A 13,608-nucleotide genomic window follows, 5' to 3' on the forward strand; every position below is an offset into this window, starting at 1 on the left:
ACATTTGCAATGTTACAAAAGATTTTTATGCATTTCAACAAAAATATTAAACAGGTGTTTTCAACGATGATAATAATAAATAATCAGCATCTTGATGATTTCTATAGGATCATGTGAGGCTTAAGACAGAAATAAATTATATTTTGTAATATATTGAAATAGAAAGCATAGTAATATTTATAAAAAAATTACTAATATTTTAAGTTACTAATATTAGTAATACAGCAAATACAATAGTAATAATTTACAATATTGAAGTTTTTATTTTATTTTGCTTAAATAAATGCATCCTTGGTGAGAAGAGACTTATTTCAGAAACATTAAAAATATTACCAACCTCAAACTTTTGAATGATAATAATTTTGTGTTATTTTTTTACTTAGTATTGCAGATATTTTATGTGCACATGTTTCTATATATACATCATTTTGAAAGTTAAATTTATGTCTGTACGACTATTTAAGCGGCAAAAATATATCCAACCTATGTCCAACGCAAATGATCTCAAACAAACGACACTACCGAAATGTGGAAATGTTGAGGAAATTTAATTTATGTAACTTTTTATGGCATTGTAAAATCAGCGGCTGAATCACAAAAACATGAAGTAAATGAAATTCAAAATCACAAGAAAATCCTGATCTTTTTTTAATTAAAATGCATAAAAAACTACATCATTAGCACACAATGAAGGAACAAAAGAGCGTATTTCGGGAACCAAAATTACAAACGTACAACGAGTGAAAAAGACAATTTGTTCAACAGGAGTGTGTTGTGCTTTTTAGCTCTTTTAGGACCTGTGCATTTTACAAACACCACCGACTGATGAGTGCCTTCAGTGATATTCACTTCACTGGCAACATTTGGGTTGTGTTTCAAAACCTGCAGCTGCTTACATAGGCTTCTGCCTTCAAACAAGTGACTGATTCAGAACGCTTTCACACAGGGAGAAACCCACAGGCGTGTTTACACCGCTTACTTCTTTGGAACAGATTCTGTGCTGCCTACATAGGGAGCGCACTACACTCTTAACAATAAAGGTTCTAAAAGGGTGTTTTGCTGAATTGCATATAAAAACGTTTTTTGCTTTCCTGAAGAATTTTTCAGCAAATAGTTTTTTTTTAACTCGTAGTCAAAGACGTTTTTAATGATCTAAAGGACGTTTTCCGATTTTTTTGTTTCTTCACCTTCGATGCCAGTAAAGAACCTTTATTTTCAAAAGTTAGGTTTTGAAACAGAACCTTGATATCAACGCAACGCGCAATCAGTACTGATACAGCGGAAATAAATAGATGTGTTTTGGGTCTGATTTTGGGGCAGCAAATCTTAATTTGGATTCGTGATCCATAATCGACAATCAAACTTGAAATAAAGCCGTTACACCGAACAGGATTTGATATCCACAGACGTTAGTAGATCCAGACCGAGGCACTGAGAGAGAATCACCATACGACACAGAAGCAATAGTTTACCCAGGGTTTCTATTACCCAGAAGTCTTTGCAGGAGAGAATCGGTGTAACTAGACCAGCTCCCATTTAAACCCATCTTTCCTGTAGCCTGCAGCTTGGGGCCTTAATCAAGCAGAGGCACAATGGGAAGGAAAATAACCGCCCACATAAAGGCATCAAAGCGGCCGTGAATCAAACTGAACACGGGCACTTCTGCTTGGATAACAAGGCCTGAAGGATGACCAGCGATTGCGAAAGGAGATACGTCTCTCTTCATCCATCTTTCTACCTGTTTCCTTTGCTCTTTTGGGGCCCTCGGCCCTCAGGTGATGGCAGCAGGTGTGAGCATGGGAAAAAACCTCTGGGTTATGTGCTGAAATATTCACTTACACCTGTTACGCGGATGTATGTGTGTGTGTGTGTGTGTCACGGCCACTTTACCCCCTTGTATGAGCTTGTGCATGGTTTTGTTATTCAAATAATCACAGACGATCTGCTTTCAAACGTGCACCAATTATTGTCTCCGATTTCAGTCATTCCAAGAACAAGGTAAGAAAAATAGACACATAATGTAGGTGCTTAGAGCAACATATTTTTCACACTTTAGAGACGTGGAATGACAACAGGTGATTGTTGGATTCTTTGGCTTGCGATGGTTGAGGCCTTTCAGGCACATGACTAAATATCATGTGGAATTCAATCTGGTATAAGAATGTCTCTATTATGTGGTTTAACAAGGACATATAACCTCTTAAATAAATGTTTTAGTGCATTAAAGCTGCATTGGAAAACATAGGCATTACGTTAAAACTTTTGTATAATTTAGAAAGAATATATTACAGTAGCACAAATTCCAATTTTATATTAAAACAAAGAAAATCCAAAAGATTGGAAAAAAAAAAAGAGACCGAAAACAAAAACTGGAAATGTTTATGACCCGGAAACGATCCAAAATAGGAACGCATTCTCTTTGGCTCGAATAAATAAAAAAAAAAAAATTCAAATAAAAATAAAAAAAACACACAAACCAGAAAACTGAGCTCAAACGAATAGTCTGAAGAAAGTCATAAAAAGCGATCAACACTGAGAAAAAAAAATACTCTAAAAACTATTCCAAAAAAGGCAAGTCTCCACAAGTTCAGAGACGAATAAATTGTTCGTGATTTTGGCATGAAGCGAGGAAAAAAAAAATCAAACACCTGTCTGTCTTTGGATTATAGACACTGTTTTGCGTTTCAACAAATCGAGGACCCGCAGCTAAAGGGTGAATCTCATGAAAGCTCATCCAGATCACATTTCACCCTAAAATAAAAGCAAAAAATATTTTTGCATAATGAAAACGATGCTATGTTTATGTAAATTTAGATGATTTGCAAATGAAATAATATATCATTATTTTATTGCGCTACAATAATAGGGGTCAAATGCGCTTCATTTCGATGAAAACAATGCCACAATGAAAAATGCAAAAACGAATGTTTGTAAAAAATTAAAAAAACAATTAGCATCATTTTCTTCATGCAAAATGTAATTACTCATTAAATATGACCTGAATATGTTCCTGGCAGGTTCAGTGATATTCACCCTAAAATCTGTTTCTATGAAATTGACATTGCATCTCACAAAGCTCCACGCTTGATCACATCTCACCAGTTCAAGACTATTTCGGCAAGTTTGGAAAGTACCTGAAACTTGTGGGTAACATTTTTGTTCATTGTCGTATTTACACATTAAAAGTCCCACAGTCTTGCAGCTCTGTGAAGCTTTCTCATATTGTCTGCACGACATGCTTTCATGGTTGCGAAGCACTCTGGGATTTACAGCGTTCAGGCAGATTGGTTTGTAAGGCTGGATAAATTGGCTTTTTTCAGATACAGGCTCGTGTTCTCTTTGGTTTTTCAGCTTTTTTGGTAAGAAAAGTTGCTGATATATTACTATGGGATGCCTTTTCGTAATTATAATCTTTCTATATACACCTCATTTTCCTGTGAGACTTCTGTCCTCCTTCAGTTTTGATCAGCGGAGGTCCATTTCTGTCCAGACACATTTTCTCGCGGGTTCACTTTGGTGGTCTTAGAAGCAATCGACATGTCATAGAAGATACAGAACGATCAAACATGCAAGATTTTCAGCTCTACTCTAAACTTCAGCGACTTCTCTCAGTCTCCTGTTTTCTCAGTAAGGCCTCCAGACGGACTCGTCTATGCGTGTGGACGCACTCATGGCTGTGGGCGAGTTGCTGTGGCTTCCGTCAGCATCCACGCCGTCGCTCTGGTTGCCGAGGCTGGCGTTGAGCAGGCTGTTGTTTCCGCCCGCCGTGCCCCCGGCCCCGCCGGCCGCGGTGCAGGACGTCAGCATGCGGGTGGGCGACCTGTCACCTCCCGATCCGGTGCCGCCGGTGGGAACCATGGAGAACTGGTAGGAGCCGGATCCGGTGCCGTAGTACAGGTGGTACGGCGAGGAGTTGGTCTGGAAGTGGGAGTTCTGGTTCTGGTTGCCGGGGTATGGAGGAGGCAGGTAGGTGTGGTAGCGGCTGGAGGTGGGCATCCCGGCCACGCTGAGACCACCGATTCCGGTGCTGGACGGGTTTGCAGAGTAGGTGAAGGGACCCGGATAATGCATGTGTGAATCTGAGAACCGAGGAGCTGTTAATGGAGATAGAGACGGGAAGGACGTCCTCTGAGGGAACAGATCCGTACCTGGACGAGAAAGAGAAAGAAAGTGAGACTTTAACATTTAAACAGCTAAAATATAATAGATTCCATGCTTTTTACAAGTTTACATTTTTAATAATTTTTAAAAACTTTGACCAAATTAAGAAATGAAATATAGATTATTTATAAAATAAAATATAATATATATATTAAAAAATACTAAAAGTCTGTGGATAATTTAATTTCAGCCCAAAATTTTTTATTTATTTATTTATTATTATTATTTAATTTTTTTGCATAAAGGGTAACAAATTTATTAATTTGGTAATTAAAATCTAAATGCTTATGATTACCTGTATTTGGATTCTAAGCATAGTTTTACATTTGAACAAGTCTTTTGAAATATTTTTTGCACAAAAAATAATGCCTATGATTTTTTTAATTAAATGATTTGCAACTGGAATAATATATTACTTTTTTTTTTACAATAATGAGAACAAGAATTATAGTATTAAGAAATTGAGCTCTATATATTTATACATACATTTGACATTTTATGCCGCTACTATTTATGCTAAAATTTATGCTAAAATGCACATTACCTTAATATTAATATAAAACTTAATATAATGTTAATATACATTAAAATGAAATGCATCAGATGAACTACTGCCTCAGATCCCTATTGACACGCTGATCTTACGCCACCTAGTGTCATTTCTGAACTTCACATCGTCTGATAAACAGTCAAACAGTCGAAAGTATAATGTTATAAGGCTGAGGAGGAAGAAGATGATGAAGACTGGTATGCTCTGACGTCTGTACTTTCATTTAACGTTCACGTCCAGTGCGCCACGGCTTTATGAACAGGTGCAAGAAAGCTTCTGTGCACCTGCACACATAGTGCTGTTTTCTGGCTTGATTTTTCTGCGCATTGCCCACGATCGAGCAGGGGCTGCTGGGATACTGGAGCAGGCTTTGGCATGCCAGCGCCTGAGGGAGGAGAATGCCGTCTGTGCGTGCCACTGACTCGTTTAAAACACTCTCCCCCCGTTTGTCTGGGGCATTGGGTCCATTTGCAAACAGAAACAGAGAAATAGGGAAAAACATAGAGTTCCATTTCAACTTCCTCAAACCATACTCTCTCTCTCTCTCTTTCTCTCAGAGGGGTGTTGACTTTCTCTTTCTCTCGTTTGGGGGGCCAGGATCTGATTTGCAACTAAAGAGAATTCAAGATTTCAGCTGCCACTGATTTAACCGAAATGGTCACAAATTCCTGCCAGTCTGTGCAGTTTTACTCGTGCTCACACACACACACAGATACACGCACACACACACACACACACCATACGAGATTAATTACTAAAGACGGAAATCTGACAAATGAGTTTAAAAACAGCTGCAAACCAGATATAACAGCCAAACTGTATACGCTGTTTACCCTCATTACCCTCGCAGACACACATTCACTCAGACTCGGCGTCTCCCTCTAGTGCCGGACAAGATGCTAACAACAAGAACGTTTCCAGAACAGAACCCTTGGTGGATAGTTTAACTGTTATTATTAGAAAAGAGGGTTTAATTTTAAACCTGGCAGATGACAACTTAATGTTATTTACATCATAAAAAAAACGCATTAAAATAAAAACACATCATTGAGATCTTTTCTCGAAGACCATTCCTCTAGAGAGTTACTAGTTTGCTGTGTTTCTCAGCATAACCACTTCACACATGATCTACATTAGTATCAGTGGAAAAACTCTTTAAAAGCTAAAAGAGCAGGAAACCATGCGGTATAACCCATAATTGTGTTACATTTTCCCCTTTTAAAAAAATAACGGTTTGATGTTTCTGACAGTATATTTAAATGACAGAATTCCCTTTTTTAACCAACACATTTAAATAGAGGTAGATTTTTTATACACTCAGTATTTTTTTTTTTATTTGGCCTTATGTATTATATAAACATCAATACCATTAATAACAATGTTAATATTATTAAACTTGCTAATATTATTGAACTCTATCATTGGGAAAATAACACATTTTTACACAAAAACATTAATATTAATTAACAGTATTATTAAATAAATATGCATAATATCATTATTTAATATTTATATAATACAAATAATTGTATATTTCTCGACAACATATTTTTTATCCACCCAGTATTTGCATTATGTCTTATTTGCAGTGTTCAGAAAATAAGACATTTCTAACGAAAAATATAGAATAGTAATAAATATTATAAATGAGTATTAATTAAAATAAAATATGCAGAAACAATATTTAAACAAATTGTATTGATAATATTTAAATGTTATTATTAATATTAATAACATTTTATGTGCTATATATGATTGCATTGATATTAATTAAAAATTCTGCAGAAAATGTATTGAAAAAAATTAAGGGATATTTGGTCTAGGCACAAGCAAGCCATGACAACTACTGAGGGGAAAAATCCCTTCTCCTTCTGTGTTGGCTTTAGTAGTTGTGTCCCTGAGGTGGGAAAAAGCGCTACTTTAAAGCTCGGCAGCGTTTCCAAATGAAAAGAAAAGAAAAGAAAACGTATATTCTCCTTCAATTGTCAAACTCTGTTATCCTTCCTCCATTGTGAGCTGCCCATCGCAGCGATCAGTTCACTTCTCCGTGTTCCACTAGCCCACAGTCAAGCGTGTAACCCGGCTCACTACAGAGGTTTGCCTCATTTGACTGCCGTAGAAACTGATTTTGTTTGTTAACAGAAGAGCAAGCAGTAGCTAGTCGGCAGGAATTGTGCGTGTTTGTGTGTGGGATCAGGGTTCTGGTGAGGATGCAAATCTCGGCCCTCACCTGTAAAATGGCAATGCAAAAACAGATGGATTACACCTGGACCAGGCAAATTATGTGGCCAGGAGAAAGAAAGACATGGAGACATAAAGACTGAAATATATACTTGATACTCTATATAATCTAATCAAATCGTGTATATTTGCTTTAGAACGTAGGATATCGAAAATACCACATATCCAACAATCATACAATGACGTGGATCCCAGACTTGCTTACTAGTTCATGGTTTGAGTTTCTACTATGTGGTTTTATGCTCAACTGGTGACACAAAGCCACAGGAACCAACCAAACAATCACTACATGTAACTCAACTATGCCGTACACAAAGGCCTAAAACTTTTGATTGAGATTAATTGAAATGCACAATGAGTTATATATAAAAATATGGCATTACAATAAAGAATGATAGCACGAGATGAAAGCTATTGGGTTAAAACCAAAAAAAAAAAGCAATAGACTATTCAAAATGTAGTTGTTTTAACAATTCTCTTATTTTTATAGCCTATTTTTCCAAATGATAAACCGATGGTTTTACAAGCGGGGGCAGAAAACTAGAGCAGGGCTGAAATGGCTAAATGTTTGCACTGGATGTTGATGAATGATAACTGAAGGTAATGGCATATCGCTGCAGCAGGCAGAGAACCTGAGATGCAGGCAAACATGTAGATCTTGTGTGTTTATGTTAGAGCTGTAGTCCATAAGACAACACGGCACGTCGCATGCAAAGTAGCTCATCTCCGACATGTGCTGCTCCGCCATCTCATACATCAGCACGGCTCAGGTTACCATTCACAAACATCTGATACTGTACTGGAGATTTATAAATCAGGTCGGTGATTCAGGACCTGGATCGCAATGAGACGCATTTTTGAATAAATCAGGAATGCCTTTTTTTCCACCAGTGAGGAATTTTGACCTTATTGACTCTAAAATCCATTTGTTGAAACGACGGCCTTATTATTGATCCAAAAATCACAATTATTAAGCTGCTTTTGCTGTTCTAGGACGCTGAAAGGAATCAATATTCAGTTCTTTCGGAAGCAATTATTATGAAATAGAAGAACTGTTGGATCTCATTATTTCTGTAGGCGTTTCTGATCATTGCAGTTCAGAGCAGTGAGTCAACATTAAACTCACGCAATGTCTGCAGCGCAGAACACATGCGATCTGAACCCACGGCAAAAATGAGATCTATTTAATATCTCAGTTGCTTCTTATGGAGAGCAAAAATCAAACTCTCAGACTGCTCGGATGTCTCTCCTGAGATCTGCACATAAATGCAAACACTTATCATCAAATCCAAATGATCTGGGCTACTGTTTAAGAAAAACAAAATTGATACTCAGTTGGACAGTTGACCTAAAAAAAAATGAAAATCCTGTCATCATTTACTCACCCTCATGTTATGCTAAACCAGTATGCATTTATTTCTTACGTGGAAAGAGGTTTTGGGTTCCATTGACTGTTCTTACTTATTCAAAAAATTTTCTTTTGTGCTCTACAGAAGAAAGGCATGAGGGTGAGTAAATGAAGAACATTTTTTCTTCATTAAAAACTCCATTTAGACTCTCAAATCCATTTTTTGTACAATAGTGTAACCTAATTTAATTTACTATTGACTGACTTGAAGTATGTTCAAATCCATATTTTGCAGTTCTAGAATAAACCTCGGAACTCTAAAACAGAATTCTGCCTTCCGATCATGTATCTGTGTGCGTTTCGAACTCTCTTTGGCCACGTGTACACTGCAGCGTTTCAAGAGTGACAACCACAGTTAAATGTTGGAGTAAATACCCTTAATTATCTTGTGACGGCTGACAGTAATAAAGAGTAACGCATGTTGAAGAATGTTGCTAACCAAAGACTTTTGAGAGTTGTAGATATATTGTATTTTTGTAGCATCTTTTGACTTCCACAGAAGAAAGCAAGGAATGACATGTGTAAGTGACGACAGAATTTTAACGTTTTTGGGTGGACTACACCTTTAATTTAAACAGATTTGAAAATGTCTGATTCTGAAATGATTTCCTTTGCAATGCATGAGTTAATCTAATTTGAGTCCATATTTGGAAGCTCTAGACATAAACGACTTTTGAATTTTGTCTTTCAAGCATCTTTAGTTTCAGTTTTAAACTCTGCAAATTTTCGGGAAGGTCAAACGCAGTTAAATGTGGGAAGTGAATACCCTTAATTACCTCGACAGTGATACGGCTGTAAAAAATTAACATGCCTGCCAGATCAACCCATTTTATGCTGCTAAATAGCAAAGTGTACCTAACGAAATGAACCACTCAGTAGAGGAGTGACAATATTTTAGCTGCAGTCAGGTTTTTAATAAACTTCAAATATTTCCTCACATCACAGACCAGGGATTATGTTGAAACTGGCATCTAGTGTTTTGAAACATGTCACCTGAGTCTATTAGGAATAATAAATCAATCAAAGTGCAATTAAAGAAAGCTATAACTTAAATGTCACAGGGGCTGGTGTGACAAAGGGAATCTTGTGTGTGTTTGTGTGTGTTGGAGGTAAAAATGACTCAGCTGGTTGGGATGTTTGGGGTTTGCGGGAACAGGAAGGGCAGGAATTCTGCGTCGCCGTGGGGAAGAAAAACCGTGCCAGAACCAGGTATGTGGCAGTGTGTCCATGGCAGCATGAGTTTGTGTGAATGTTTTCGAGTGAGAGTGTTTATATGTATGTGTGTGTGTGTTCACTAAAGCAAGTGTGTGTATTTCACACACCGGGAATGTTTATTGATGTTTCTGGTTCCATGCATACGTGTGTAAACGAAAGTAGATAATTTTTTTACATTCTGTTTGTTTCAGAGTCCTCCACAAAAACTATGCATTCTGATTGGATCATTAATTTTATGATTCACCCATTACGACGGCAACACACCCACACACACACATCTGCATATTAAAGAAGTCATTTGAGGACAGCGGTGTGTGTTTTGATGTAAGTGATTCATTGAACTACCAATTACATAAAAAAGCGTGACTGAACAATACGTTTTTTTCTGAAGAATAGATTCAACAAATAAATAAATAAATAAATAAACAAACTAAGTCAGAGTCAAAGGTGAACTATGTGCGTTTTTTAAAGTTTCTCTTACTTGACCAGCGTAAGTCGTCTTCAACTTTGCAAGTCTTCAGTGCAGGAGGGTCAATCTGATCTGGCCATAATGCTACAAAAAAAAACAAAAAATAAATAAATATATGCATACATAGGCACTGTGTGTTAAAAAAATCTCATAAAGTTGTTCAGATATTATTCAGTATCTCTATATTGATATTTATGTATTTAAGTTGCTGCAAATTCATAAGAAATAATAAAATAAACACAATAAAGATATTTTACATGTATACAAAGCAATATAAAAATCCTGAATAATAAATACAATTTATCAAACCAAAATATAAATGAATGCAATAAATAATAAAGCACTGTGCAATAAAGTTAAAAGAAAGTTCTTAACATTATGTATCTTTTAGCTTTAAGATGCTGTTATATTCAGCAATACAACACATTTGTAATAGTAAACATTGTAAACAATTTTGAAGGCTAAAACAAACTGATCAACTGAAAAGTGTAAACCAGAGACGCTGTTGCTTAATATTAATTTTAAGCAGCAAAATCATCATGCATATACAGTGATTATTAGATATGCCACCCAGCTCTGTGTGTGTGTGTGTGCGCTTATAGGATTGCGACACAAAGAATTTGTCCACACACGTTCAGTGTGAGAGAGCTGCTAGTGTTTTCATCAAAGGTGCCGAGAAAAACAAACATGAAATCTTATGCTGGTGTCACATTACACACACACACACACACACACACACATGTTAGAACTCCATCTGTCAAAAGTGTGTGTGCGAGTAGATAACTCTGAAATCTTTCTGTTTTGCTGATGAGCCAAGAAAAGTATCAGTGTGTCAGGAGGAATGATATTTTGGGTGTCTGTTAAAGGTGTGATTATCATATTTCTTATCTTGAGAGTGTGACGCCTGTATGTGTGTATGATCCGAACACTTTAAAACACTCTGTCAGCATTGAAACACAGCTGTCTCTCTCTCTCTCTCTCTCACTCACACACACACACACCCACACACAAACAGTCACTGCACGAGTCTAAAATAAGATACTTTGGGAATTATAGAGTGTGTGTGTGTGTGTGTGTGTGTGTGTATGCGTCAGTGCACTGAACTGCCAATTTGACATGCAAATAAATCCTGTTTGCTCTCAGACCGAGATGAGATAGTTGTTACAAGCTAATCGTTGCGACAAACACACGTACACATATGAGATATGAGACGTATGCAAGTAGATTTTTACATTTTCAGAGAAAAATATGAGTGGTGCTTGTCCATGCAAAACGTAGTCTGTTTTTTATAGTGGTTGGCTACAAGTCCAGAACAAAAGCAAGCCTACGGGATTTATTTTTTAAAATTGAAAATATTATTCATCTCTGCCAAAGTTTAATATTTGAGGTAAATCTCTATAACCATAAGCACGAGCAGTAGTAACAGTGATGCTTGTCTTAGCAAACACCACTAATAACACGCTGTTCTCAGTCTCTCACTCTGGTTTTCGCCGCACAATGATAAATTCTTCAGTATAAATGCTCTTATTCAGGCCACAGCTGGTGCTTCTGCTGAAAATAAACATCTCACTCAAATATTTTGATTGGCTGATACACAATGTCAATAACAGACAGATTTCTACCACTATTAAAGCAGCATGTCACAGAAACAGTCTGTGAGCAGGACAATATGTGAGATTTGTGCATCTCAGAGTGGACTGATGTTGGGGTGAAGCTAAATAAAAGTAGCAACGTGACTTAAAATAAATATATTAGTAATATGACAGCAAGTCTATATGCTTCCAACAAACAGTAGCATAGCGTGACTGAACTATTAAATACATTTTTTCTAGTGAATCAGTTTATTTCTGTCAAACAAAGACTTTCTGGAATACCCTGTTGTGATGTATTTACATAGATTGTGTTGTTAATAATGGTGAAAAAAATAAAATTAAGATTCTTTCAAAAGTTATTTGGTAATTATATCATGCTAATTAACTTTATTCAACTGTCCAGATAAAATTTGCTCAAAAAAAAAAAAAAAAAAAAAAAAAAAAAAAAAAAAAAATATATATATATATATATATATATATATATATATATATATATATATATATATATATATATATATATAACAAGTATATAACAAGTATATATATTATGAAATATAAATATATATATAGCAATAAAAAATGTCAAAATACAATAAAAAGGATACTGCTCATTTAAATAGTACTGCATGGTTGTGGACAGAAGAGAATAAAGAGTAAGTAAGAGAGGGAGAGTGGAAATGCAGGCTTTCCTCAGAACCAGCAAAAACAAACACAGCCACCATGAAGTCTGGTTTTCCTGTAAGATCTTTCGCCACACCTCCTTAAAACACTCAAAACCTCTCTGAAGTCCACACACATGTGTAGTCTCAGACTTAAAACCTGTTCACTGTCTGAAAAAGACCATTCAGACTATTCATGTTTGTGACACTATTTTCATGACAATGAAGCACATGTCACATACTTTAAAATTCACAGCCATGTTATATTTAGACAAACATTTTTACAATGCATAAAAAAGTAATGGTCCATAAAGCAGACTTCCTTGTCTTTATGCAAAATAATGAATCTTTCGCACAGACATATTTGATGTGTATGTCTGTTCAGTAGGTGGGTTATGCATGAGCGCTTGAATAAACACCACACAGCTTTGCCCTCATCTCTACGCGCTCGTGCTTTTAGCTTCTTCTTTTAACTCCCTCTGTGTTTTAGTTTTTATTTATTCCTCGTTCGTTTTATTCCCGTCTGAAGCGTGTCGCTGCAAGTCAACTAAAGCCACCTTTAATTCGCCTCCCTGTTCCACCGGCATGACAATAGGTGTGTGTACGCACTGTGTGCTTTGACAAATCTGTTTAAGTATGAACCATGTCTGTGTTTGTGCTGTGAATTTTGTAACTTAATATCTGTTTACAGTCATCAACAATCTGCAAACCTCAAGACTCCAGGATGATGCAATCAACACCGCGCATACACACGCGCGCGCACAAAGAGAGTTTGCATCACTCAGGTGGAATGAAAGACCATCTAATTACCCTGTGATGAGTGTGATAAATCTGATTAAACATGTCTGTCTTACACATGTCTGTCTGCAAACCTCATACCACCAAGAGCGGTCGAATGTGTGTGTGAAGATTTAGGCATATATGAATTTTGGGCCGACACAAGAGACAGACAGCCAGAGAGACAGTGCCCTGAGGTGAGAGATAACTATGCTAATATCAGACATAACAGTGAGGTTTTGATGTATCACGCACTCACACAGGCCTACAGCAGTGACAGACAAGCAGTCTCCCGACAGCTAAAGCTCTGTTAATGTGTTATGTCTGCTTCAGATATGTGCGTGTCGGCAGTCTTGTTCTCCGACAGCACCACAAAGTCTTAATTCCTCTGCTAATCCACCTGCAGATACGGATCCTAGATGTGCTTTACCAGCTCCTGACGCGGTGAGAGTAAAGCTCCCATTCTTCTGGAGCTGAGCTCTGTATGAGTCACGGCTATGGTTTTGCAGGAATGCTTGTGTAAGCGTCCACCCTTC

General features: G+C 36.7%; 1 protein-coding gene across 2 annotated transcripts in view; it reads right to left on the bottom strand.

Moving 5' to 3' along the window:
* Positions 1 to 635: 635 nt before the first annotated feature.
* The window catches only part of runx3 (RUNX family transcription factor 3), a 52,390-nt gene continuing 39,417 nt past the window's right edge, over positions 636 to 13,608 (bottom strand). For both annotated transcript variants that reach the window (XM_043255705.1, XM_043255706.1), the window contains 2 exons: positions 10,057 to 10,128; positions 636 to 4,148 (listed from right to left, as the gene is read on the bottom strand). In XM_043255705.1, the coding sequence (XP_043111640.1) occupies positions 3,625 to 4,148; positions 10,057 to 10,128 (596 nt within the window). In that variant the 3' untranslated portion in view covers positions 636 to 3,624. The remainder of the gene's footprint in view (positions 4,149 to 10,056; positions 10,129 to 13,608) is intronic.

Source organism: Puntigrus tetrazona, chromosome 13 (genome assembly GCF_018831695.1).
Source record: "Puntigrus tetrazona isolate hp1 chromosome 13, ASM1883169v1, whole genome shotgun sequence".
Classification (NCBI taxonomy): Eukaryota; Metazoa; Chordata; class Actinopteri; order Cypriniformes; family Cyprinidae; genus Puntigrus; species Puntigrus tetrazona.